The sequence below is a fragment of the Rhododendron vialii genome, chromosome 6a, assembly GCF_030253575.1.
Source record: "Rhododendron vialii isolate Sample 1 chromosome 6a, ASM3025357v1".
NCBI classification, from domain to species: Eukaryota; Viridiplantae; Streptophyta; class Magnoliopsida; order Ericales; family Ericaceae; genus Rhododendron; species Rhododendron vialii.
In genome coordinates this window covers 41,864,970-41,892,666 of record NC_080562.1, presented here as the reverse complement: position 1 = coordinate 41,892,666, position 27,697 = coordinate 41,864,970, and the positions used below count along the sequence as shown (strand labels likewise).

The following is a 27,697-nucleotide window of genomic DNA, read 5'->3' as shown; positions in this document are numbered from 1 at the left end:
CCCGTCTTGGAGTCTTATACACAAATGATCGTAATCACTTAATTTGTCTAAAACGCGTCGAATATAGATAGAGACTTGATCAATTATGTGCTCGATTTTCAAAAAAAATTTAAACAAATTAAGCTGTTACAATCATTTGTCTGCGACCCGGAGATAAGTCCCACGCAATTTCCTTCTTTATTACTCATATTTTTTCAGGTTTAAAGTCCGGTCCAGTATTTATAACCTCCGGTCCGGTCCAGTTTTGGGCCCTTGTGGGCCTCTTCCGGGTCCACAACAATGATCGAAATCGTTCATTATGTAGAGCTCGTCGAGAATGGTATCCACGCAAAAAATTAGCTTGATTTAACATCGATAGATACATGAACAAAACAGATTTGTATAAGAAAAATGCGATGACAAAAATTAAATTGAAACTCATAATTTTCCATTTTTTCTCGTACAAATATGTTTTGTTCATGTATCTATCGATGTTAAATCAAGCCAATTTTTTGCAAAGATACCATTCTCGATAAGCTCTACATAATGAACGATTCCGATCATTGTTGTGGACCCCTCGGGAGGGGTCCACAAAAGCCCAAAACTGGACTGGACTGGAGCTTAACCCCGGGACTTTTTGTTTATAGTGCGAGCACGAGTATAAATGACGAACAAAATCCAAATCATATAGGAGTACTATTATACGTATGTCAGGTACAAATATCGCGCGCTTTTCAGGAATCTAGGGCGTAAGCAATCTATCGCGGGCTTTTCAGGAATCTAGGGCGTAGGCAATCTAGGATTTCTACATAGGTAAGCACCCGTTATTCTTCGTAAATTTATGCTGATTTTTCAAGCCGTACCTGAAATTACTTTGTTTAATCGAACCAAACGCTATTTGGGTGAATTCGTGGGTTTTCCTTTTTGGTTTTTTGTCTAATGTTTCAGCTAAATTCATCTCTATGTTGAGACTGTACGGTTTATTTGGTTTCTTGGTGAGCTGATTGATAGGAGAGAGGATGAAATATTTCATCGTTGTCAGATGGGGACGAGCACTCACAAAGAAAGTGTTTCTTCTCGATGTTTTGAAATAATCATGAAATTAGGGTTTGTTTGGAACTTGTAGAAAAGAAGGGAACAAAAGTCTCTTATACTGTTTGATTGGAGAGAATAGCAAAATCAAGTTTTGAGCACGGTAAATTTTTCTCTATGTGGGATCACCATGGGCCCACTTTGGTGATCGGAAACCTTCACCTTGTAGGGTATATGAAGAGGATAGCTCCATTTTCGAAAAGCATATGATATCATGAACAAACTTGTTCGGATGATGATTTTTCTAATGTTTGAGTTGTTTGACTGACTCTGATCAGTCAGTACTTTTTTTCTTTGCAGGTGCCCTTACAAACGGAACAGCTCCGATCACGAACATTGGCCTCATAGGAACAATTGTCAATCAGAATGAGATCTTAATGCTGTTTGTTTTTGAAGTTGGCAATAGAATCACAAGGAAAGCTCTGCACTGAAGGTGATTTCCATCTTGGGATCGAATATTGAATGAAAAAACCATGGTTGAAGTTCAAAAACAAAGTTGTGTGAAGGTTTCTGTTGGCCCTAGGTCGTTAGAAATGAAAAGTTTGGGGATCAAACTCTACATTCCTTTATTTTTTTCTTGTTGCGGCGGACCAATCAATTGGTTAAAGGTGCCGATTTTTGATTGCTATGAACCCATTATTCGAAAATGCTAATTTTACAACCCTAAATAAAGTGTTTTAAGGGCATCTAACTGGGGTTTTTATTTCTGGCTCTAAGCTGTTTTGTGTTTTCTCGTGCATTTCTTGTTTAGGTTGTGAAGTAGTAGTTGCATAGTGGTTGGGAGAGGAGAATGGCTTCTTCAGATGACGAGGGCGAGGCCGTGCCACATACTGTCTCGAACTACCATTTTGTTGATGGCAACGAAGAGCCCATTTCATTTTCAGAGTTACCAGTTCAATGGAACGATGTTGAGGGAGTGGATTGTGAGGGAAAACAGATATTCCTGCGTGGGACTGCTGACAATGGCCTTCTAATATATAAGCAGGTCACAGCATGGAAGTTCAACCTTTCAGATGTGAACCTGGAGATATCTGTGTTATCTAAGGAGAACAACTGGATTAATCTTCAAAAGCCTAGAAAGAGTTTCGAGGGCATAATCAGAACAATCTTGATCACCATGCATTTCCTATGCTTTGTGAGGAAGAACCCCGAAACCTTTGGGGGATCTGTGTGGGATAACTTGTCTAAAGTTTTCAGGTTTGCACCCATATCACAGATTTTCAGGCTTTTTACCTTTCGTTCTCTTCTGTCTTATTGTACATAAATTGAGAGTTTTATGCCATGTACAGCTCCAATGAGACCAGACCTTCTGAGAATGATCTCATAGACCACACAACTTTTATCAGTGAAGTTGTTAAGAGGGATGAAACATTAGCAAACTCTAAGGTTCATACAATTTTCCCATTACCATCGGATTGACCTTCTTGTGATAGATTATGGTCATTTTAGGTATTTTGTTTATGAGCTCACTCTGCGGTAGGTTTGTGCATTGTAACAGTTTTTAGTTGCATTTCTCGAGAAGCCTGGGCAGAAGAAAGCTCTTGATGAGGTTATACTCTCTCAACTCTCTCTATTTTTTAAAGCAATATGGAATTTCGTTGATAAGGGGTACAAAAATTAAAATTACATACGGGATGGGGCATCCACCAAGAGAGAGAATCGTATCACACAGGACTTTACCTTTGTTACTAATCAGGAACGAAGGAGATGCCTCAAATGGTAGTGTCACTGAACTCCAAAAGGAAGAGAAATAGCAAACTTTATCCCATATGCCTTAATCCTTAAAAATCTAGTTTTTCTTCTATACCAACAATCAGATTTTCATAAGCCAAAGTTACACAACTTCTAAAACGCCACCCTTTTGATTGTTGCCAAAATGTCTAAGGCTTTGTTCGTTTGCCATTTTAGTTTTGTTTTAGTTTTGTTTTCCAATCATTACCCTACTTTTTTCTCCAATCATTACCCTATTTTTTCAATTATTACTTTCACATCTCTCTCTATCTCTCTCCAATCATTACTCATATCTTCAATCATTACTCTATTTCTCTTTCCACCCACTACCAAAACTAAACTAAACTAAACTCTCAACCAAACACAACCTAAGTCATTCAATTCCAACTGGCACTACTAAAAGGAGCCTTCTGCAGTGCAACCTCTCTCTCTCTCTCTCTCTCTCTCTCTCTCTCTCTCTCTCTCTCTCTCTCTCTCCATGCACATTTCTTTTGGTAAGAGTTTATTTGCTGGTTTGGCAGGACAATGGAACAGTAAAACGCGTTGGGTTTATTGTGGATGATTATATGATGGATGGGATTGAAGAAGATGACGGATCCGATGAAGAAGTCGACCTATTTGATTCTGTCTGCGCCATTTGTGATAATGGCGGAGATCTTTTGTGGTATGCATTCTCTTTTGAGTGTTTTCTTCTGAACGTTTGGGCAAATTTTTTTTTTGGGTGCACTATTGTTAGTATTGTTCAACTACGCTAATATTTTCTCGGCCGTTATTCATGTCACAATTGTCGTTTTCCTCTGTGTGTTTTTTTCTGGTGACATTTTCTGAGTATAAAGGATAGACTTAAAGCTCCAAAAGAATAGTATAGCTCAAAATAAAAATGATGAAACTTCCCGGCAACAAAAGTAGTTATACATAACACGCCAAAGAGTACGATGGCAATAATAAATGGAGGAAAACATGCACCATGGTGTTTTCTTTTAAGTGAAGTGAAAAATCTAAAAGTCATCAAAAGGGGATGCTACCAATGTATGTTAAACCACTGTCATGTATACTGGAAGGAATATGTATCTTTCAGTTGCGTTCCCATCATGTGTTACCCTCCATATTTTCTAAGAACCACTGTGTCGCTGTTCTATCTGTGCTTCTTAGCCGCTCTGCTCGCAAGATTTGAGTCATTTGACCATAGGACTGTCCCCGCCCTTTTACCATCTGTGCCTGATAAGTTACACCTTCCGGGTTTTTTTTTATATCAATTTTCACTTGTACGTCTGAAAACTGAGAGTCCTGGTATACTTTTACTGAAGAATTGGAAACAGAATTTGAATGATGTAATGCCTTCAAAATGCTCTTTGTAATTGAGAGAGAATGATAAACTCCTAGCTATTGTTTATGTTCTAAAGATAATACATTCCTTCCATACTGCTTATGAAAAAATACCTTATTGTATTGAAAACGAACAAGTACTTACGGGAACATGTAGTTTTGGTCAGTTTTGGGTTGTTTTGACTCGGCATATTGTGTTTAGCATCTTTGTAAAGAGGCTCAGTGGGGTTTCTATATACAAAGGATTTGCAGGCTGAGGTGTGATGTGGTGATTTTTGTTTGCCATTTTTTTTAATCAGCTCAAAACAAAGGAGGGAAACTGAAGTATGCAGATTTGGAGGTCCGGGGAATCGAACCCCGTGCCTCTCGCATGTGAAGTTAGCGCTCTACCATATGAGCTACCCCTATTGTTTGCCAGAACCCTGTGCCTCTCGCATGTGAAGTTAGCGCTCTACCATATGAGCTACCCCTATTATTTGCCATTATTTGGCCAGTCCTTTTTCTCTTTTGCTATCTTCTGATACTATCATAATTAGTGTGGTCCACCTTTGGTTTACTTCGTTCTTTGTATTTAATTTCATTATGGCGTACTTATCTCTTGTTTGAGTGACACGTTTATTGGAGATTCCTTTTTTTTTTTTCCCTTTCGCCAATTTTACAATTGGAAAGCAAAATTTATGGTGTATTTGATCTCATACAGTTGTGAAGGGAGGTGCATGAGGTCATTTCATGCTACTGTAGAAGCTGGTGCTGAGTCCCAGTGTGAATCTCTTGGCTTTTCCAGTGAACAAGTAGAAGTATGCTATTCTTCCATTTTTCTACCTGATGGTTTGCATTGTTCTGCTCGGTTCATGATGTTTTATGATTTTCTATCGCACTAATTTCTTTTTTGATTAGTAGATTCTTAGCAGGCTTTTTAAAATTCATATATGCATTTTCAGGCAATGCAGATTTTTTTCTGTAAAAATTGTCAATACAAGCAGCACCAGTGCTTCTCTTGTGGGGAATTAGGCTCTTCTGATAAGTTGTCCGGTGCTGAGGTATGATAATCTTCTGGAAATTGGACTATTTCTTTAATGTCAACTGACCATATCTCCCAGTTGAACTACTTTTTCTGTTTGGAGACCACGTACAAGATTTGGAGTATGCGCGTGCCCTAACATTAGAAGGGAGGTATGAGATATTTACTTGCGTTGAGAACTGCTTGACCAACCATGGGAGGGGAATCCAAGACATCTCTAGCACAAGTGATGCCATGTGGAAGAGCTGGGTGTCTATACCAGCCACATTTTTCACTTTTTTGTGCACAGTGATTGGATTTGTTTCGGAATTGCTCAAATTTCTACGTCTTAAATACTTTTCAGGTTTTCCCCTGTGTTTCTGCAACTTGTGGCCGATTTTACCATCCACATTGCGTTGCAAAACTGCTCCACCGTGAGAGTGCTGCTGACGTGGAAGAATCTCGGATGAAGATTGCTGCTGGGGAATCTTTCACGTGTCCCATTCATAAATGCATTGTCTGCAAACAGGGTGAAGATAAGATGGATCCTGATTTGCAGTTTGCTGTATGCAGACGGTGTCCCAAGTCGTATCACCGAAAATGCTTGCCTAGGTACTGCTTAATTGTGGCTATTTCTTGTTTCTGAACAAGGTTATAAAATCTTTTGGCCTACATTTAACCTCTGGTCTCTGGTGGCCAATGCTTGGTTTGCTGTCATCAGGAAAATTGCTTTTGAAGATCTGGATGATGAAGGCATCATACAAAGGGCTTGGGAAGATCTTATTCCCAACCGTATTCTGATATACTGCTTGTACGTGCTCTTACGTTTCTAGCTGCTCTTCTTTGTGATCTCACAGTCGCTTGCAGATTATGAACTGGCATTTGTCTTTTTACCAGAAAACATCCAATTGATGAAGAAATGGAAACTCCGATTAGAAACCACATAAAGTTCCCAGATGATGGACGAAAAAAGACGAAACAAGCATCACATCAATTCCCAAGCAGGGAGAAAATTTTCAACAGAGAGGGAAGTCTGGCACGTCAGGATGCTCCCAGAGAGAGAACTCTTGGCAAAGCACAGAGAGGTGTTGAGTTATCTTCAACTATCCAAGAGGTTGATTCTTCAAATAAGAAAGTGAAAAGATCGAATGACCCTGATTTTTCCAAGAAACAAAAAGTGGCTGGTACATCTTCGAAGCCTTTGAACAAAACTGCCTCTACAGGAGTCGGCAAGTCCACTTCTGAGAGGTTGCATGCCTCAAGCAATATGGGTCCTGAGACAATTATCTCTAGGAAGAAGAGCACACCTAATTGTGAACATAACCAAACCCTGAAACTAGATGATGATGCAAAGCAGAGGTAACAGATAGTTGTTCCATCACCTATCATATCCTGTGGATGTATTGGTTTAATGCGTTTTTTACTCTAATTGGCGTTGACAATAGAGCGGCCCTAGATGCAGTAATCAACTTGAATGCTAGTACATTTCCTTGGTCTTATTCTGTTTCCTGCTATGCAGAATGCTGGCTTTAATTAAACGTGCTACATCTTCTATCACGCTGGATGAGATAATAAAAAAGCACAAAGGACCAAATATGCATGGCGTTTCACCAAAACATGTAGTGGATAAGTCCACTACGTTGGGAAAAGTGGAGGGTTCTGTTGAGGTATCTACCTTCAATATCCTGTGTATGCAGTGGTTTCAATGGCGTCATTGTTTGTCTTGCTCTTGAGCTAACATGCATCTGCAGGCTCTTTGTGCAGCCTTAAAGAAGCTAGAAGCAGGTTGCAGCATGGAAGATGCGAAAGCAATGTGTGAACCTGAGGTTCTCCATCAGATGGTTAGGTGGAAGGTGATTGTCGTTTTACTATCCTGAACCTTTTTTCCCGGGGTTTCTACTGATCTCTTGTAGTTAAATTGAGTTAATCGAGTGGCACCTCTTTACACTTGCTTTCTGTTCATTTTTATCAACTTTGTCAACTTGACCTGAAAGATTTGTTGTTTACTTTCACACTTGATGCATCTAGCATGGAAGAATCACCCCACCTATTTCACTCTGTCTTCAATTGCCTTGAATGGATCTTTGTGACATCACAGTTGACAGAAGGTTCAAGTACTTGTGTCTTGATGATTAGATGGATAAGTGAATGTCTCTTAGAGTACACCTTAGAAGCTTAGGTTGCATTCCCTGACTAAGTAGATTCAAAGTTGAGTCTCCTTGACAACCCCCCTCTCTGATAATAAGTTTATGCATTGATATGTGAACTATCTGACCTCAAGGCTTGGTTTGGTGATATTGTTAGGGATAGTTTTGATAAAGCTCATTCTAGGACTGCTGCTTCTCTCGACCAGTTCCTCCCCACTTTTTCTTGAATCAAATTCTTGTTGGTAACAGTGAAAGATTGTCTGGTTTGCATAAATCATACTCTGTCATCATCTCTACTACAAATTGCGACCACAGAATGAGATCATGCTGCAGACCTGAGGGGTGCTGGTATGCCTATTGCAGATCATATGGCTACGCTCTATCAATTATGGAGACAGATGGGATATGGATACAATGATATGAAAATACCTAAATAATAACAGCTAGGGTACATTACTACATTCCTACTAGTGCATATTTTTATTGTTTTTGGTGTTGTACGAAAGATCTCAAGAATGGTAAGAAAGCATTTTGATTTTCTGATGGACAAGACCAATAATTTGAAATAAAGTATTAATTTGGTAAACTTGATGTTTTTTTTAGTCTATAGGTTGTATAAAGATTTCATTTGAATACCTATACAGTTACAGCAGATGCAACACCCTTATAAAGTATCTGTGCTTCGTAGGCATCAGTGTTCGACAGTTCAGTGTTCGGCTTGGAATTTCTCCTCCAAGGATATTCTGTTTCAATTACGAAGTATTTTCTAGGTGTTAGTGGTCATAGTCCTTTGTGGTTTTATTTTTGTTAATTGTTGTCCTTTTTAGTTGGATTCATTCATCCCCATCCAACATCTTTTATTTGGCTAGTTTGCTATTGTATTTTCCTCCGCTAGAAGTTTACTGCACCAGCATGCACATGATTCTAGAATAAATGGGATTATCTTTTCGCATCTGCTTCATTGACATCTGATATCATTGTTGTTTTTATGGGCTTCATTGATTCCTATTGCCGTAGAACAAGCTTAGAGTGTACCTTGCACCATTTCTCCATGGGGTGCGCTATACATCTTATGGACGCCATTTCACGAAAGTGGACAAGCTGAAAGAGGTGAGTCAAATATGTATCATGCTTTCGCATATAAAATCCATGCTGATAGGTTTAATAGAAATCATCCTTGTGTTTGCACTATTAAGTCAGCTAATATCGTTTTGATGATTCGTGGTGCAGTCATTTAGAGTTAAGTTGAATTTGATTAAGTGTGTTATGAAGTTGGTAGCAGATCCCATTAGTGGGAAGATATGCTAATGTTTGTTAAGAGTTTAAACTTCTGAAAACGAAGTTTGCAAGACTCTCATGGTTTTTTTTCAAAGGATTTTTTCTGTATTTTTATTTTAATTTTCTACTCTGTGTGGATATGCATAACCACTAGAGATGAGCTTATCTAAATGCATAAATCCTGAAAGGTCATTTCCAATATGCAGATTGTCGAAAGGCTCCATTGTTATGTACAAGATGGCGACATGGTAAGCGTTTGTGCTCTCCTATCCCTTAATAATTTTCGGAAACAAAATGTAATTTCTTAGACATTTTCTCAGTGAAAACACCATACCAGACATGTTTTTACCACCAAAAAAAAAAAAAGGATGAAAAATTTGCCGCAACCACAAAGGGTTTTGCCGTTTATTAAAAAATTGTTGTTTGCGACACAAACATGTTTGATATCTGTTTTGAATCTTTTGATTTCTAGATGAACTTGAAACATTTTTGGAGTGTCTACATTCTGTAAAATAAAGAAAAAGCTGCTTTTTCCCTTTGTTTTTGCAAGCAATTGCTCATTTCCTCCACCCACCATGTCAATCTATGGCCACCCCAACTTCAGCCACCACCTCCAGCGAGTCCTGCATCTGGTGTTCCAACCATTTGGTTGGCTGGGCTAGTTGAGCAAATGAAAGTGTGCAGGATACAATCTCATCAAAATAATTTAGTGTACTCAGTAGAGAGAGTATGGTTAATAATGTGATGTACTTTTTTTTTTTTGATCCGCATAATGTGATGTACTTGTTAGTCCCAGTTGTATTATAAGTTAATTGGAGAACTCAATTGCTTATTGCACCTTTAAACAGATAGTTGACTTCTGTTGCGGAGCCAATGATTTCAGTGTGCTCGTGAAGAAGAAGCTTGATGAGACAGGGAAGAAGTGCTTATACAGAAACTTCGATCTTTTACAAGCAAAGGTAAGCTGTACATTTCCTAATCAAAAATATCTGCCTGTCGTGTATCAGTCGTGATGAACTAATTATTTCTTTAGAATGTGCACAAGGAACTCTGTGTTTTTTTTATGTTGATTTGTGTTTTGCTGCTGCTTCCCCTCCCTGTTTTGGTGTAGTTAGGTTTGTTGCATTTTGATTGGTTTTCTGGTCAAGTGTGAGTTTGACCATCATAAACCCCAAATGTGTCCATTTTGTGCCGACTTCTTTAATTTGTGCGCTACTCCTGGATCCTCTTTGCACCCATAAAAGATCCTGGATAGGCCAGGTATCATACGCGGAGTATGTGAGTCAGTTTTTTTGTTTATCATAATGTAGTCACTTAGATATGGAAAATTTTGTTAAATCATCCTTGCTTTGGGAAAAATGAGTATGGTAACATGTTGATGATTTTGATGTCATAATTGTTATTAAAACCAATATTTCAAATAGTTGCATATGTGACTCTTAGAGCGTCTTTACTTGTCTCGCCAAATGGCATGTTTGGCTGAAGTGGCATGCTGAACCCCAAAAAAGGTGCTGCGGAAGACTCTTTACTCCACTTCGGTCAAATATGAAAAATGAGCAGTTCCTCTCTTGTTCACCTGTGCAACTATTCACAAGGCAAAGAACTATTTCATTATTTTTTTAAGTCAAAAGCTGCTGGTACTCAATGATATTGGTCCGCATTAAATGAAATAGTCCTTGTTGTAGGAAATTGTAATTTTATTTTAAAACTAACTTCATCTTTTCAAGAAATGAGTCGCTCCAAAGTTGGAAAAGAAAATATGGGCACAACAATAAAAATAATAATCTTATTTACAATGTGACCATTATAAAATTATGATCGTTGGAATATGGCTGTTAAAATATGACTCTTGTAAAAATGTAGCATTTGAAAAGAGTAGGAAAAAGTAAAAGGAAAAAGGATAGGCAATTATTTAGGTAAAAAAGAAAAAGATTAAATAAAGGTTATTTGTAGAGAATAGAGTCAGCTTGTTTATCTTTAGCTACCAGGGCATGTATTTGTTTTGTTTTCCCTGCAATTTATAAACTCAGTTCATTTGTTCCAAGCTATGTGAACGTGTTTTCTAATTTCTAGATGATTGGTCTTTGCGCTTTGTGAAGTTCAGTGCTCTGATTGTTTTTTTAAGCCCTGTATAATCTGTTTTTAAGCCCTGTATAATCTGTTCTGTTGAACCTTCAAGTTCTTATTTCCTTCTGGTTTCAACAGATTCATGGTTTTGATCTGGTTTTATACATAAGATAAGTCTGCTCTAAGATTATTGTCATCCCTTTCAACTAAAATATAAGAGGGACCCAAAATCATTGTGGTGGTGTTTTATTTTCCCTTTGGCTTGGAGATTTTCTTCATACAATGGTTATTGGCTACCAATCTTCTACTTATAGCTCTGTTCCTGTACTGATTTGGCATTCTTTGGGTACTTTACAACTGAAGGTTCTACTTGCATTTAGAGACCCTTTCTCAAACATTGCAATTGTTTTCACATGCGTACATGCGCGGATGGGTCCAGTGATTAAAACAATTCGAGCGATATGATCTGTGATGCATATGCCCTTGTTGTATTTTGCCATAATGACCTTGCTTAAAAAGATTTAGTTCTGTTTGATCTGTTTCATAAATTTAGTTGCTAAAGCCCCTCCCCCTCCATCCCTCTCATTGTCATTTTGGTGTTTGTTGATCCTTTCTTTGACAGAATAACTTTAACTTTGAGAAGAGGGATTGGATGACTGTCCAGCCAAATGAATTGCGGCCTGGGTCACAATTGGTCAGAATAATTTTTCTTTCCCCTTTGAACTTTAGATGTTTGAAGTCCTGGTTATAAACGATTGCATGACAGAACCCTTGTTGTTTTTGAGTAGATCATGGGGCTTAATCCTCCTTTTGGAGTAAATGCCGCCCTTGCAAATAAGTTCATTGATAAGGCCCTTGAGTTTAAGCCAAAGCTCCTTATCCTAATTGTTCCTGCGGAGACAGAAAGGTGCACGCATACTTGCTACTCGTTCATCTCTCTCTCTCTCTCTCTCTCTCTCTCTCTGTGTGTGTGATTTTACCTTACCCTTTGCCTTTTCCAGGTTGGACAAAAAGCGTACTCCTTATGATCTGGTTTGGGAGGACAAGGCCTTGCTTGCTGGCAAGGTAAAATAGACACATTCTGTGCAGTTCCTATGTGGCTGAATGTGTGACCTGTATTGCTTGATTGGTCAGTAATTTATAGCCGTCTGTTTTTGTTGCTTCAGTCGTTTTATTTACCTGGATCTGTTGATGTCAACAACAATGAACTGGAGGATTGGAATGTGAATCCACCTCCACTCTACCTCTGGAGTCGCCCTGATTGGACTGCGAAACACATGGCAATTGCTCAACAGCACGGACACTCGTCAAGGGTCCAGGAAAAACCACATTTGGAAGATGATCATGATTTGAATGGTCAACCTTTGGTGGGGCTCGATGGTTATCTTGAAAAAAGTGAACTCCATGAACCACTCCAAGAAAGAGGAGCAAGTGTGTCTAAAATTCAAAAAGAAGGTATCCCTGTTGGTAGTGGTGACAGTAATGTCCCTGGGAACCGAAGCCATGAGAAAAATCAAACTAACAAGTATCTAAATAAGAAGAAGAAGAAGCGGAACAAAGGAAAGCAGGGGAGAGAATTTTCAACTGAACGTCATGCTAACTATGGTGTATCTGAATCACATTCAAACTTCCGAACAGGGTCTGGACCCGCTTTTGCCTCCGACATTGCAACTGGCTATGGAAACAGCAATGTGGAGGGCGGTAACCTGGGGGGACAATTTGGACTCTACCAGAGGGAGAACACAGATAGTCGTGGTAATAGTAGATCTTATGTCAGTGAGATAGAACGGCACACAAGGGAATATTCAATAAGACCAAATTTTCAACCTTATGGGCAACAAGATCCCAGTAGTTTCGGTCAAAGAAACATCTTTTTGGGAGGTCAAGCTCCTGGGTATCTGGGTTTAGCGGCAGCAGACTTGTCGTACGATAGGATGAACATGTCTACAATGCAGCGATATGCACCACGGCTCGATGAGCTAAACCATGCAAGAACGAACCCTTCAGGGTATCAGCCAGTTACAGCAAGTAGAAATGGCATCTCCTATCCTCGTGCTCCCCAAAGTGGGTACATATATAACTCGATATTTGCCCCCGGTGCTTATGGGCCCTTTTGGCAGTAGAACTCCTCCCGCTGGCTTAATGTGTGGATAGGTTTTTTGCTACTTTCAGTATGCTCTTTAGCTTAGAGTAGAAAGGTCTGGCTTACTTTTCTGCACTTCGCGGTTGGAGCTTGGATCCCCATCAGGCGAAGAAAAAGCTTGGAGCACAAAAAAATAGTCTAGCTGCCCACCACAGGTTGCATTTTTGTTGGTGTTCAAATTATTTATTTCATACAGTAGGATTTTTTGAGTTAATCGTCCATATAGAAATCCAGGTTGATATATCTTGAAAAAAAGTACTGTTGTAAATTTTGACCATTGATTTGTTAATGAGGATGTTATTCAATCAGATGGCCATCATCTATTTGTGTGCAGCTGGTTTTTCTATGGATTGGATGTTATTCAATCCCATGAACTACTGTTTAGCGCAGCTAAAGGAGTAATTGGATAGCGAGGAGCCATTTCCATGGGGGAAAAAGTGTGAAGAAGCATGAAGAGTTCTGCAGCATTATAAACTGTAAAGTTCCTTAAGCAAAACATCAGCGGCAATTTCCTGGAAGTGTTGCTGTTATTTTCTGGCTAACTGCATTGATTTAGTTCCACCGAAGGATTCTGAAATTTCTAAAACAAGCTCCTAACAAGTGAAATGGTCCTCTGGACGCCGGCCATGAAGAAATCCGCCAGAATTTGAAACTCTTCGATGCCCTTTTGGTCCAACCCATTCCTTGTGAACTGGGGAAAGAACAGCCAAACACCAGTCACCACCACAAACACCAACGTCAACAACCCTGAAACCACCCGATGCAACCGCCATCGGCTGGCCACGGCCTTCTTTGCTGCCACCTCCGCTGCCGTGCATACTCCTTGTAGGACAAAGAACCACATTACCTCCCACGTAGGACTAACACGTGTCAAGTAAAAGAATATTAACTCGTGCATGAGGCCCGAAACCAAGAAAGTGGCCATGATAGCAGGTAGCGGAGCCCAACTGCGGCGCAACATACGTGTTGACATACTCTGGATCGGGCCATATACCGCAGGCCGTAGAATACCCGTAACCACGAGGTTCCACCTCTGGCCCCAAAAGTCCTGTAGCGATGTAGCCAAGTAGGGCTCGTTGAACTGCGGCTCGAGTTCAATGCCCAAAATGGCTCGAGCCAGGACTGCAGCCGTGGCTAGCATAACCTCCAAATCCAAATACAAGTTGCAGCAGGTCATACCCCATGTGATATAAGGGTGCAAATATTGCCTATAGTAGTATGCACGAAACAACATCGCCAAAAGCAACACCTTGATAGGCAAAAATGCCGATCTCTGCCCATTTCTTGCACTATTTGAAGATGGGTCCCGATTGTATCTTGCATTTGATGGTGATTTTGGATGTGGGTCTTGTTTGATCTTGATGGGTAATAGTGCAATGTAGATGAAATGGAGGAGGGTATTTGATGGGTTGGTTAGTGAATCTGATAAGGGGCCCTGGTCAAAGGAGAAGAGGAGGAGCTTGAAATTGGCAAGCCAAACAAGGCAGAAGGTTGCGCCCCCTCCAAGGTAGAAGGAATGGAGATCCAAGGGGAGGATTAAGAAGAGGCAGAGGATGGGGAAGAGGGAGATGAGCCTGGTTAAGCCTTTTGGGATGTGTTTGGCTATAAAATAACAGTAACAAATGGATGCAATTGACACTATCCATACCTTTATGAGGTTCTTGATCTCACTGTTCATCTTCTTCTCCCTTCTTTTCTTCCTGGCAAAATTATCTCGAGAAAATGCTTTAGAATTGGAAATTCTTGTTCATTGGGTAGTGCCTCTGATCCAGTTTAGTGATCTGATCAAATAATGCTCTGCCAACAGTAGTTCCTTTGCGGGTGCTGGGTGGCTATCACGAGTCTCCATCAATCAAGGAAAACGTCAACAATATATAGTCGTATAGATCAAAGGTTTGGGTCCACAGCCACAACTACCTCCATCTTTTGAGGTGCAAAATCTTACACAACGTTGCAGCAAACCATGTTTGACAAAAGATGAACCTTTAATAATAGGCAAAAAGTAACTTTCATTGTTAAAGTTTAGCCAGAAAAAAGGGTCATCAGAAATCAAAATATGTTCAGATTTTGACAATATCGTGTCCAATGTGACATCAAATTTGGCAGTGTAAAAGTTTACGTCATCAAGGATTCCTCTCTATAGTAATTGGTTGGGATGAATGTTAGGCGGGCTCAATTTTTTTGACAACAGAGATGGCAGTAATCGAACAACGTTGCTAAAATTAACATAATTGCTCGAGGACGCCAAATTATAACCATTACCATTACTGATCAAGGTGCACGCCATATCGTAACGTTATAGCAATAACTTGCATGCAGGGCCGGCTCAAGGATTTTGAGTGCCCAAGGCCAAATTAAGAAGAGTGTGTCCCTAATACTTAATAATTTTTACAATAACGATCAAAATACGAGAAAGTCAAACTAATATAAAGTTCTACTAATTATTACATACGAACACAAAATACAAAATATTCAAATAGACAAATACATATTATCTCAACAATGAATTAGTATCCCTTGAATACTACTCGTCTTACATTTCTAGAAGCAAAAATTCCTCATGACAAATTCCTTCCCACCATCACAGAAGTAGATGAGAAGGCTAAAAATAAACGCACCATTCCTCTCTCTTTTTTCAGTTAATTTGTTGAAACAAATCAGTTTTAGATGTGGTTCCGTTAAGAAATTTTTGGGCTTTTCCGTTTCTGTCCATATTAAAAAAAACACGTTTATTAGTTTTGCACTTTTGCGTCAAATTTTTGTGGATTATTGACTCATCTCAACGAAAAGAATTGAAAATATAAAAAAATTAAGACTTTTACGCAAATATTTTTTAAAATATCTAAGATAAAGTGCAAAAGGCCGTCTTTATATTAGATATATTTCAAAAAAAAAAACCGGTAAAAGTCATAGTAATTTCTTACTCTTCTGATTTGTCTTGACAAGACGAATTAGTAATTCACAAAAGTTAAACTTAAAATTAATAAATTTGAATTAGGACAAAAGTCTAAAAATCCCAAAAAATCTAAGCTGAACGGCTACAAGGGAAAGAAATGTCGTTTATTATTATTATTTTTTGATCAAGTCACATGAAATGTCGTTCAAATGTAGTACAAAAAAAGGAGAAGAAGAAATGCCGTTCAAAAACATGGGAAAGTAATGGAATAACCAAAGTAATTGTACTGTTGTGAAGGCTCTGTTTGTGAACATGACTTTCCAAAGCATTTAAAGGCATTTGCTGAGGTGGCGCGCATCTATTGGTGGGGTGGAAATGGCTGAGTTTCCTGACCAGCCGGAGAGAATGCAAACTCATGGAAAAACGTGCCAGAGCTTTTGTTTTCTTTTTTTCAAAAATGGACCAATTAGTTCTCTGATTTACAAAAATGCCACCGAGTTTTTGGGTCATATGGGTTATTGGGCCTTTTATTTGCATGTTGGGCCTTTATTTGCATGTTAGATGGGCATTTTTTTATGGTATTGGACTAAAAAAGAGTTCTAGTCAAATCCAAATACAAAAAAAATTGGAGTGCCTCAAAAATTGGACATTTTTAGGATGCCCAAGGCCCAGGCCTCTTGGGCCTTGGGGTTGGGCCGGCCCTGCTTGCATGGCTTGAAACCGCCAAGGAGAAGAAGCAGGAGAAGAAGAACAACTACTATCGTTACGTTATAGCAATAACTTGCGTGGCTTGAAACTGCAAAGGAGAAGTAGAAGAAGAAGAAGAACAATAACAGCAACAACAACAGAGCCCTTCCGAAGTTTCAAAGTCCAAAAATCAAAGAAGAGATTAAAAAAAAAAAAAAACGTAATCAAGATATGGCTATCAATCACAGCATGGATCACTCTGTTACTGCTACTTCATACCTTCAAGAATTCCAACGGCAAGTTACTACAGACTCCTCTCTCTCCTCCCAAAGTCGATATGGGAAACCGAAACCCAAAGGTACTTCCATCTTTGGCTAAAGTGCTTGTTTGCACTGCATTTTTTGTTGGAAGAAAAGATAGAATGCGACGAAGAACCGCATCAGGTAAATTGCTGATCCTGTCTTCAATTTCACTAATATCCATACCCTCAGAAATTTTTCTGAACTTTCATGCCGTGTACTGGCAATCTTGAATCCATGACTCAAAATATTCCTCACACTGCATAAGGAAAATGCAAAGAACAAAGTTCAACTCGAATATCCCGACAACGAAAGAAAACAATTGAAAAAAATATTAGGCCAAATTGAAGCAATTGTCATGTTCTTCATGTTTTAGCACAGTCAGCGTTATAACTTCCAAAATATTTGTCCACATATTTAAACTCAGTGCATCACTAGGAGGCAATTGAGGCAATTGGTCTTGCGCGATGTACAAGTTCAATAAACATTGGCATTCCTACATTTGCTGGTTCCCCAAAGGCCATGGCATTTACTGTACTTTAGAATAAACGGTTTTGGTAACCTCCGCCCACTAAGCAAAGGATAATATACACGTAATTCCAAACAAGTTCGGATATCAATGCATATCTCATGAATATTAATACACTTTCACAAATATCAATACACCTTTCTCGGATATCAATGCACCTTTTTACCTATTATCCTACCCCTTTGGGCGGATGTTAGAATAATCCTAGAACAAATTAATGAATGCAATACCATCTGTGCTCCTCACGGTGGCTAAATCCATTGCCTTTCCTCAATCTAATTCTCATTGCGCTAATAAGTAAAATAACTTAGTCACTAAAAAGTAAATTAATCTAAGTCACTCAACGGGGGATAAATTTTTTTTTTTTTTAAAATTTTGCTGGTTTCTGGGCAAAGAGGTAAAGAGAAAAAGAAAATCAAAAGAGTTCCATGCCATGCAAGAATAACATTGGTTCAGATGGTATTTGGTGATGAAAAACGAGAATGATCATACACCCCCAAAAAAACTTTGTACCACATGTTAGGGTAAGGGTTTTAAGGTATGCCTAGGTAATCTCTATTACACAATCTTGTGTAGAACTCAACCCCAAAAGCTAGCTATTAACGTGAGAATGCCCTCACGCTTATATACTTCATATTACTTTGGTACCCAAACGATGTGGGACTTCGCTTTACAATCTTACAGTGTGGTTTCTAGGTTCAGACATGCATTGCCAGTATACGGTAAGATAACATCATTCTCGAACCTCTATGTATCTCTACCGGGATTAGCCCGCCAATGATTCACATCTCGTTGTTGCCACATCTCTTGCGACTAGTCCAGTGACCAACACAAAGTATTCCCTTTTTAGATCAATTCACACTCTTTGCTAATTTTGTACAAGCATGCTCATTTTTACTGTTCAATAGTAACACTTATATTACAACTACTCCAAATACAATGGGCGCTGATCGCTCATTTGGATTGTGAGAAAAGGAGAGATAAGAAAGTGGAGCCCTTTCTCACCAAATCTCATCATTTTTGGTGAGATTGGGTGAGAAAGGGGAAGAGCCAATCAAAACATCTCTTTTTTGTTCCTTTCTCTCCATTTCTCACCAAAATGTTCAATCCAAATTAGGATTTTACAAGAAACCATAACTCTTTCCTTTCTTTTCTCATGAACCCTCCATCCAAAGGGGCTGTGAATGATTACACCAGAACAAAATTTGACAAATCAAAATAAGAAACCGCAACTAAGTGAATCAATGAAAACAATTCTACATGGTTTAGTTAACAATGGAAGAAGAAAAATTCTGAATCAGCAAAGTAATGGACATTTGAGAATAACAATCCACGCCATAAAATAGTGCTCAAAATATGGATATGTAAAATGATGCTCAGTTGCTTGATACTACAACTAGGGTAAGGAAGAAAAACTAGTACCGAAGAAAACTAGAGTTAGTAAAGAACAGCTGCAAAGTGATAGGATTTTATGGAAATGCGAAGATATAGTTTGAAGAAGTGGCCGTACCTACGATTGCGAGAAGTGATGACACTGAGTTACCTGCTTTTGAAAGGAGGCGTTTTTCAGGGTCCGTCATTTATGCTGACTATGGGGCACTAAACGAAAATGGGTTTGGAGGGATAGGGAGAGGGAGAGAGGGCGTCTCATCCATTAGACCAACTCCTTAGTCTATAGCTTACCTTGAACTTATTCAACTTGACAGCATTCTTCCTCAACAGAATGCTATACCACATACTTATGACTACATACTTTTCCGCTAACTCATAACTGAGAAAAAAGAAAAAAAAAAAAAAATTTCAAGTTCGAGCAGGCCATCACAGACAAACACTTTCAAGAATTTTTTTGGACAAACTAAGGAATCAGGGTATTCCCCTGGGTTCTGGGTAACTCCAAAGGAAGATACAATTCTATACTGAATGGTTCATACATTAAACATGTATAAGGAAAAGCGGAAGTTCACACAAAAATGGTATCTTGAAGGGATGAAGTTCACACTGAAAGCAATCATTTCCATTCTAAGAAACCTTAATCTTGATCGCAAAAACCAGTGCTCGCAACAGCTCAAACAGTAATACACTAACACCATGTTTGTTTTGCAATTTTGGACTTTGGACTTTCTCTCTGCACACGGTTTCCAATAAATTTTCTCTCATTTATTACTCTCATTTCTCTCTGTACTCATTACCCAAAATCCTAAAACGAGCATGCTGGTCAACTTGACAATTGCCTCAATTAATAGAAGTAGAAAGATCATCAACAGATTAAGGAAAAAAAATTCAAGCGACCATAGGAATCTCGTACAAACACAATTGTTGTCAAACTTGGAATGGAGTTGGGAGCAGTTTCCTTCGTGTTTTTTGTTTCCATTTTTTGCAAAATTATTCCCAAGAACAATTAGCAAGCTATGCAAAATCGAAATTAGCTTTACTGGTTATCAGAACAGATAGCGTTGAAGGATGGAAGATTAGAAGTTTACCTGCTACTGCAATGGAGCGAGAATCTCCGTCGTCGGGGACGTCCCTTCGTCCGTCGGAGTGAATTTATTCTTTTTCTTTGATAAAAAACATGGATTTCATACAGTGTGACCAATTCTATTTTCGCAAAAATGAATTCACTGCGATCTACTTCGATTATGTACCAATCAGAATTCAATTTATATGAACTTCAAGATGGTCTATCTTCTTGGCAATCTCTACGAAATGAACTGTCTCAATCACGAAGATAAACCAGAACAAGCTCGCAATTTTGAACAAACCGTGGCAGTTCCTACTCCGCTGTTTCAATAGAAACGAGCGACGTCGTTTTATGTTAGATGGGTACGATCCAGTATGCCCAAACCTATTTTCATAACAAAAAATTCACGCCAATCCTCTCAGATTATGTACCAATAAGAACGTGATTGATATGATCTTCATCACAGTTTATCTCCTCGACAATATCTACAGAATGAACAGTTTCGATCATAGAGAGAAGCCCCAATGAGATCACAATTTACTTAACATGGTTTTCAAATGACTTCTCAATTTCAACCTGCGAAGTGTTATTGATTGCAGGCGACGTCGTTTTTGATGTGCGAGCCGTAGGTCGACGTCGTTTTTGAGAAAAGCTCGATACGAAGAGTAAGCCCAGCCCATCAGCCCAAGTAAACAACTGTTCTCGTCACCTCTTGGCGCTGGTTTGATCTGCAACTTCTCTCTCTCTCAATTACAGGAGCCGTACTCTCCCGTTTCCATTGGTAGAAAAGAAGATAAGCCATTCCGATTCAGTTCAAAAAATGGTCGATCGAGACAAAGAGTGGGAGCTAAATACACATGGTTCCGACTAAGTCTAGGAGATCAGCAAAGAAAACGCTCAGCTGCTGCTGCTGCTGCTGTTGATTGGCACCAGATATGGAATACAAAGTCTGAAATTACAGTTCGTTGAGCCCCCGGGATAATTTTCCAATTCATCTTTAAAGCTGAAGGAATTATCACCACCGAACAAGTAGTGACACCAAATCGTCACCTTCTCCAATACCATTCCATTCTTCAACAGGTACTTCACCAGGTTCAGCTCTTCTTCTTCATCGCCACAGAACTTGTGGATTTCGATTTTCTTGAGGCTAAGAAATAAACATTCGGGCACTCGTTCTGGCGGGCTCCAGAGGTAAAATAAAAATAAAAATGTCCCTGTTAACGTCATACTCACGTTCCCTGATGAATGTTGAAATATAATTATGTTTGTAAGTTTCAAAACTGGTCATATGAATCTACTATTTTCAGGTAAGAAAATGATTGCAATGGAATTGATAGCACAAGATTTTGTAACTCCTTGTTTGAGGAATTAAAGTTGTCAAATTCCCTCTTAACTCTGTGACACAACAGCTTCCTAGAGAAGCAGATTAATTTGGTCAACAAATTTAAGGCAAACAAATCATTCTATATGGCTTTAATATCCATAATTATAATAATGGTTTTGCCCGTTGTGGTATTCTCCAAAAGTCTTATATAAGCACCATTTTGTCTCCACATTATATACATCCAAGAAACTCATCACAGACCACTCTCTTTTACTCTCAGCTAACATCCTTTTTCCAACCTTTCTCGTTCAAAAGCTCTCTACTACAAAATACTACTTTTATACTTATTATATTTGGGCAACTCCGGTTCGTGGCTTCGTTCATATCCTCCTAGTGGACGTGACCATTGGAAGAGGAAGTGTGAGAGCATTTCGGGTTGAATCTTGGAGTCACTATAATCCGTCAACACCTTCACGTAGGGGAGGACTAGTGGCTTTAAGACAGTGCATCACGCCTCCCGATTGTATCTCAGGCCAGATTTTCTTTTACTCCTTTTCTCAATATTTAATTGTTAGTTAGTTCATGCTCTCAATTTTAAATTGCTTATATGCATGCTCTGTTTTATTCATGCTACATGTTATTTGATTTAATAATTAGAATATCTCAGATTTTTGTGCAAGTTGTCTAACATGTCAATCCCTAATGAAGAAAGAGAAGTTGCACTATTTCAGATAACAGCAAATTAGATCCTTGTAAATTTGTAATATCTGTAACATCAGAGAACCCAACTTACCTCTGGAAAAACAAGAGCTTCTAGTTTAGGTGAACTTAGAAGTAAATCCAGCAACAGCACTGGGCCATTCGACGGATCAAAACCTAGCTCTAGATAGACCAAATTACAATATGTAGCCCAATTGGGATCACCGTTGCTGAGACACTGCATAAGTGCGAGGTTATGGTTTATACAAAGAGAAAATCAGAAAAGCTGAACACAAGAAAGTAGAGAGAAGCTCTTATCGAGTCCCATACAGATTAATGAATTTGGATACATTGAATCGAAACCTGAAAGAACTCTCAACCTGCGGAGTTAGTTCACATGGCTTCTATTGGAAATTTGTGGAATCTTGTTCATTTTTATAAAAATCTGAATCGTCCACATTGTAGAACTCAAGGAAAACTGTAGTTCTGTGGAAATTTATTCTAATCGAATAACAGATAAGTATATCATCGGAGAGAATTAGAAATAATTCAGGCTTATATTTATGAGATTGACCACATTGAATCAAACCCAAAATAACTCGGTATACATGAGGTTGGAAAACCAGCTGGGCCGCTGGCCTTTCACGCCTCCGCCGCCTTAATCCCGCGCCGGTTCGAAGATGCGAAGTTTAGAGGACTGAATCATCCTTGAAATTCATAAAAAATACTCGACGCTTGTGTTGTGATTGAGAAGAAAGTTTGGAGCTTTTGGATTTTCCACTCAACGCTCTCAATGCTTCCCAGGATTAGTCTACACGTAAGTTGTCAAAGGGTTCCGTATCCAAAAATGATGACCATGCATATGAAAATGGTTGCTTGATTTCTTCTCCCTTTTTTGAGTTTTGTTCAGTTTGCCTGGTTTGTTTTTAAGGGTGCGGACTGTGAATTTTTTTTTTCTTTTGATGATTGACTAACATTGCTAGGTGATGCTTGAACAAATGATGTTGGTGGGATGTAAACCAGTCGAGCCGAGTGGTGGGTTTTGCAAGCTTAGCTCAAAATTTTAACTAGTTTTGAAAAGTATGTTCAAACCTTGGTTTGATAACTTAACAAGCTTTAAAATGTGTATTTTAATGAGCCACTGTCTTGCTGCCCTGAAAACTTACACGTAAACTGCACATCAGTACATGTGATATGAGTTGTTCAATTTTTATCCGTTAATGTGTAGCATCCATGGAAAAAATCTTCTCGATCAATTGGTAAGAACTCAAAACTCGAGTAGCTTGATTCATATGACAACTCTAGACATCGGATCACAGTTTTAGGCTGCAACAATGAATTTATCACCCTCATATTCCCTATATGTAGGTTTTTGGTTTTTTTTGTTTTGGGCGTTGAATGTATCCCTTATGATCTAAAGAGGGAGAATATGAGATCCTTACGATAAAATCTACTCTATAATTTCATCCAATTGTGAAAAGACACCCTTTTGGGAAATTCAATTTAGCATTTGTTGGTTTGATTGAACAGTTGTAGGTGAAAAGACACCCTTTTGGAAAATGCAATTTACCCGTTTTTCGTTTTGATAAAACAGTTGGAATTGAAAAGACACCCTTTTGGGCAATTCAATTTAGCATGTTGTTTTCAGTTAACAGTTGAAGTGGAAAAGACCCGCATTTTAATAATAAAGTCTAGCTGATCGTTGGTTTGATAGAACAGTTGTAGTCAAAAGGCAGGTTTTTGGACAATACCCGTTTTAGCATATTGTTGTTTTGATTAAGCAGTTGTAGTGGAAAAGACACCCTTTTGAACAATACAATTGAGCTGATTGATGTTTTGATAAAAATAGTTGTAGTTGTTATGCCAGTGTTAGCTAATTGGCTTTAAACGCCCTTTTTCTAATCTAGAATAAGATACAATTTCTTGTATATTTGTGTGAACTTGAGAGTTTTTTCTTTTTCTTTTTTGTTACAATATTACCATTTGAGAAGCCAAAACCTCCCAGTTTGGTGAGCTTGTGTCTCGGAGTTGTTGGGAAGCATTTTGAGGATATCATTGTGGTTTTGGGAGACATTGCTGCCAGCTTTCCTGCTGATATTAAGGTTTATCTTTCCATTCCTTCTGATATTGAGTAGAAGATTTTTTGTTTTGATGATTTCGATTCTTTGATCTTCCAATTGTAGCATAAGTGGTATCACCAACTATGCTTTTAGGTTTCATTTTGTTAATATGATTCGATCTGAGCTCGTAGTTATTCCAGAATATTTGCTTAGTGGATGTATAGAGTGATAATAGAAAGAAAAGGAAACCAAAGATCGCTAGAGGAAAGAAAAAGTTGCTGTTTGTAAAGATATTGCTCGCAAGGATCGCCAGTCAATATCAAACGAATTGCGAATTTTCAGTAGCTCTGCTGGCAGTTGAGATTAATTGGACCAAGCTTCTTTCCCCATAACGCCAGAAATGCAAACTTAACTCAAAATTTCAAAATCCCGCTATGTAAGAGTGTGTTCACAGTTGAGTTTCCATTTATTAGCTAGGTTTTACTGGCTTGGATGATATACAATTGCATTGGGAAAGGCTGAAAGAGAGGCAAATAGTAGTGCAATGATCATGGCATATTGAAGGCCTCCTTAGTGTTAACTGTTTAATATAAACAAGTTGAGACTTTACGCAACTTTTGTTTAAGAAACTCTTTTAGTGTTCTGATCTGTGAAAATGTGTCTCATGAATTGCAGATGGCAATGGCAGCAATTGCAAGAAGAAGAAAGTTATTGAATGATGATGTCATCATTGCATTGGCTAAAAGCTCATGGGAAATCCTTCATATATTTGGCTCAGATGTTTCTGATTTTGGGTTATCCATAGTCGCAGAAGCGTGCAAAGTTCTCTGAGCTATGGATATAAGGTATGGCATTTGGATCTTTACTGAGCAGCCAGTAGCAAAGTATTTTAGACACTGCCACAAGAATGGATATGTCATAGGGTTAGTTTTTTCCAGCATTCCCATTAAAAGAAATGTGCTTCCCTACCCTATAGTAACTGTTAGAGCATTCTTGGAATATCCTTCCAGAACATCAAAATTAAGAAAATGCTGAGGTTAGTACTCATAATCGGAACCAGACCCGATGTTGGCTCCCAAAACATACAGATGACTATAAACTTCAGGGTATGAGCCAGTTACAGCAGGTAGAAATGGCATCTCCGATCCTCATGTTGTGTTCTCCAAAGTGGATACATATTGGACTCAATGTTTGCCCCTTGTGCTTAAGGGCTGGGTTAATGTGCAGATAGTTTTTTTTTGCTACTTTCAATATGCTCTTTAGCTTTGAGTAGAAAGGTTTGGCTTACTATTCTGCACTTCATGTTATTCAATCATATGGCCATCACCTATTGGTGTGCAGCTGGTTTTTCTATGGATTATTTACATATCAGTGCTTATAAGAGGAACGAACGGTTCAAATATCCAAGTGAGAAGCGTTATAGCACCCACAAACAAGTGGTTAGCCCAGCTAATGATTGGATAGCAATGAGTCATTTTCCAAGAAGAAAAAGTGTGAAGAAGCATGAAGAGTTCTGCAGGATTATAAAGTGTAAAGTTCCTTGAGCCAAACATCAGCTGCAATTTCCTGGAAGTGTTGCTGCTATTTTTGGTCTAACTGCATTGAGTCTCGTTCCACCGAAGGATTCTGAAATTTCTAAAACAAGCCCCTAACAAGTGAAATGGTCCTCTGGACGCTGGCCATGAAAAAATTAAACAAAATTTGAGACTCTCCAATGGCCTTTTGGTCCACCCCATTTCTTGTGATCTGTGGGAAGAACAACCAAACACCAGTCACCGCAACAAACGCCAACGTTATCGGCCCTGAAACCACCCAAGGCAACCGCCATCGGCCGGCCACCGCCTTCTTTGCCGCCACCTCTGCCGCCGTGCACACTCCTTGTAGGACAAAGAACCACGTTACCTCCCACGTGGGACTGACACGTGTCAAGTAAAAGTATATTAACTCATGCATGAGACCCGAAACCAAGAAAGTGGCCACCACGGCGGGTAGAGGAGCCCAACTCCGGCCCAACAAGCGTGTTGACATACCCTGGACCGGGCCATACACCGTGGGCCGTAGAATACCCGTAACCATGAGGTTCCACCTACGGCCCCAAAAGTCTTGTAACGATGTAGCCAAGTAGGGCTCGTTGAACTGCGGCTCGAGCTCAATGCCCAGAATGGTTCGAGCCAGGATTGCACCCATGGCTAGTATAACCTCCACAACCAAATACATATTGCAACAATATAAACCCCATATGATGTAAGGGTGCAAATATTGCCTATAGTTGTCTGTACGAAACAACATGGCCAAAAGCAACACCTTTATAGGCAGAAAAGCTGATCTCTGCCCATTTCTAGCACTATTTGAAGATGGGTCCTGATTGGATTTTGCATTTGAGGGTGATTTTGGATGTGGATCTTGTTTGATCTTGATGGGTAATAGTGCAATGTAGATGAAATGCAGGAGGGAATTTGATGGGTTTGTCAATGAATCTGATAAGGGTCCCTGGTCAAAGGAGAAGAGGAGGAGCTTGAAAATGGCAAGCCAAACAAGGTAGAAGGTTGTGGGTCCACCAAGGTGCAAGGAATGGAGTTCCAAGGGGAGGATTATGAATAGGTAGAAGATGGGCAAGAGGGAGATGAGCCTGATTAAGCCTTTTGGGATGTGTTTGACTAGGAAATAACAGTAACAAATGGATGCAATTGATACTATCCATACCTTTATGAAGTTTTTGATCTCACTATCCATCTTCTTCTCCCTTCTTCTTTTTTCTGGGGAAAATTATCTCGAGAAAATGCTTTAGAATCGGAAATTTTTGTTCATTTGGTAGTGCCTTTGATTCGTTTATTGATCTGATCATGGTCTCTCTGGTTTTTTTTGGTATAATTAATGCTGTCAAAAGTAGTTTGACTCTGATCCATCAATTATATATTGTTCTAGGACAGAGCATGCTGCAGGTGGATAGAAAAAATGTGTTAAACAACGTAAGCCAAACGTAGTTTATCCATTAATTTGGGGGGGAATCTACAATACACTGTAGATTAAAGGTTTGACATCTTTTGTGGTGCAAAACCTTAGACTTTTAGAGGGCCAATCTGCTGCAACAAACCATGTTTGATTAAAGATACTTTTTATTTTTTACTTTTTAACGAAAGAATAGCTCTACGCCAGCGGCCACTAATCTTGAAGAGTATTTTCAAAGCGTCAGCATCGGCCCGAACCGCTAGACAACATGGGTGTATTGACTAAAGATATTTTATAGAGCATCTCGGTTGTTAGGCAAAATACTTTTCAATTTCAAGATCTAACAAAAAGAGGTCATCATGAACAGAATCAAAATACTGTGAATTTTGAGGATATTCTGTCCAATGTGAAATCAAATTTAGGCGTTGTTTCACTAATACTTTTTGCACATTTAGAAACAAGTGTATGTTTTATCTTTATTCAAATTTTTTTTCATGTTTATTAGTTTTATGCCTAATTTTTGTTGATTATTGATTCAAACTCGAAGACAATCAAAAATTTGCTTGGTCGTTTACTTTAGAAACGTTCTCCAGGTGCATGCAAGTTAGCATAAACTTTAGACACCTCAGGAAAAAGAGCATCCCATAGCATAAAGTTATACTCTCTCCGTCCCTTTTTAAGTGTCCTGCTTCGTAATTTCAACTTATTAAAAAGACATCATCATTACATCTTTCACATCAACTTTTCTCTTCACTTTCCTTACTTACCCATCATCATTACACTTTTACTCACTAACTTTTCAAAATAAAATCTACTTTTAGGGACAAAATAGACAATACATCAACTTTTATCCCTTAACTTTACAAAATGGACACTTATTAAAGGACAGCTCAAAATGAAAAAAGGACAGAGGGAGTACTAGCTTTATCAATGTCATTTTGACAAGAGAATAAAACAATAAGCGATGGAGAAGCATTCAATCATCAGAATTCAGCAATAACTTGAATGGCTTGAAACTATTGTAATAAAGAAG

The 27,697-nt window shown here is 38.8% G+C and overlaps 3 protein-coding genes and 2 long non-coding RNA genes across 8 annotated transcripts; 1 reads left to right on the top strand and 4 right to left on the bottom strand.

Annotated features, from left to right (window-relative positions):
• The first annotated feature begins 653 nt into the window (after window positions 1–653).
• Window positions 654–13,071, top strand: LOC131329612 (protein ENHANCED DOWNY MILDEW 2). Of its 4 annotated transcripts, none has more exons than XM_058362836.1 (20): window positions 654–792; window positions 1,372–1,504; window positions 1,823–2,268; window positions 2,361–2,457; window positions 2,570–2,620; window positions 3,324–3,466; window positions 4,829–4,925; window positions 5,070–5,168; window positions 5,493–5,740; window positions 5,850–5,939; window positions 6,026–6,487; window positions 6,648–6,795; window positions 6,880–6,981; window positions 8,293–8,385; window positions 8,760–8,801; window positions 9,402–9,512; window positions 11,243–11,314; window positions 11,409–11,527; window positions 11,622–11,685; window positions 11,787–13,071. In XM_058362836.1, the coding sequence occupies exons 3-20, from the start codon at window positions 1,862–1,864 to the stop codon at window positions 12,741–12,743; spliced, it is 3,402 nt and encodes a 1,133-aa protein (XP_058218819.1). In that variant the 5' UTR covers window positions 654–792; window positions 1,372–1,504; window positions 1,823–1,861; the 3' UTR covers window positions 12,744–13,071. The 4 variants fall into 4 exon arrangements, with proteins under 4 accessions (XP_058218819.1, XP_058218820.1, XP_058218821.1 ...); XM_058362837.1 differs by having other exon boundaries at window positions 660–792; window positions 1,354–1,504; XM_058362838.1 differs by lacking the exon at window positions 1,372–1,504 and having other exon boundaries at window positions 667–792.
• Window positions 2,627–3,398, bottom strand: LOC131329614 (uncharacterized). Its single transcript, XR_009200805.1, has 3 exons — window positions 3,287–3,398; window positions 3,171–3,248; window positions 2,627–2,951 (listed from the first exon to the last, which is right to left on the bottom strand). It is a non-coding gene; the product is annotated as an uncharacterized LOC131329614 (long non-coding RNA).
• Window positions 13,072–13,189: 118 nt separating the features above from the next.
• On the bottom strand, window positions 13,190–14,681 carry LOC131329613 (probable long-chain-alcohol O-fatty-acyltransferase 5). The gene has a single exon (XM_058362840.1). The coding sequence runs from the start codon at window positions 14,439–14,441 to the stop codon at window positions 13,344–13,346; it is 1,098 nt and encodes a 365-aa protein (XP_058218823.1). The 5' UTR covers window positions 14,442–14,681; the 3' UTR covers window positions 13,190–13,343.
• Window positions 14,682–16,469: 1,788 nt separating this feature from the next.
• Window positions 16,470–20,149, bottom strand: LOC131329611 (uncharacterized). Its single transcript, XR_009200804.1, has 2 exons — window positions 19,655–20,149; window positions 16,470–16,904 (listed from the first exon to the last, which is right to left on the bottom strand). It is a non-coding gene; the product is annotated as an uncharacterized LOC131329611 (long non-coding RNA).
• Window positions 20,150–25,208: 5,059 nt separating this feature from the next.
• LOC131329609 (long-chain-alcohol O-fatty-acyltransferase-like) lies at window positions 25,209–26,807 on the bottom strand. The gene has a single exon (XM_058362834.1). It carries the CDS (start codon window positions 26,446–26,448, stop codon window positions 25,351–25,353), a length of 1,098 nt encoding a protein of 365 aa, XP_058218817.1. The 5' UTR covers window positions 26,449–26,807; the 3' UTR covers window positions 25,209–25,350.
• Window positions 26,808–27,697: the final 890 nt, after the last annotated feature.

Bases quoted from the DNA above. Each gene is read 5' to 3' on its own strand.
- LOC131329612 (XM_058362836.1), top strand. From the start codon at position 1,862: ATGGCTTCTTCAGATGACGAGGGCGAGGCCGTGCCACATACTGTCTCG. The intron at 6,982-8,292 runs GTGATTGTCGTT...CTATTGCCGTAG, and splicing joins ATCAGATGGTTAGGTGGAAG to AACAAGCTTAGAGTGTACCT. The intron at 11,315-11,408 runs GTCAGAATAATT...GTTTTTGAGTAG, and splicing joins TGCGGCCTGGGTCACAATTG to ATCATGGGGCTTAATCCTCC.
- LOC131329613 (XM_058362840.1), bottom strand. From the start codon at position 14,441: ATGAACAGTGAGATCAAGAACCTCATAAAGGTATGGATAGTGTCAATT.
- LOC131329609 (XM_058362834.1), bottom strand. From the start codon at position 26,448: ATGGATAGTGAGATCAAAAACTTCATAAAGGTATGGATAGTATCAATT.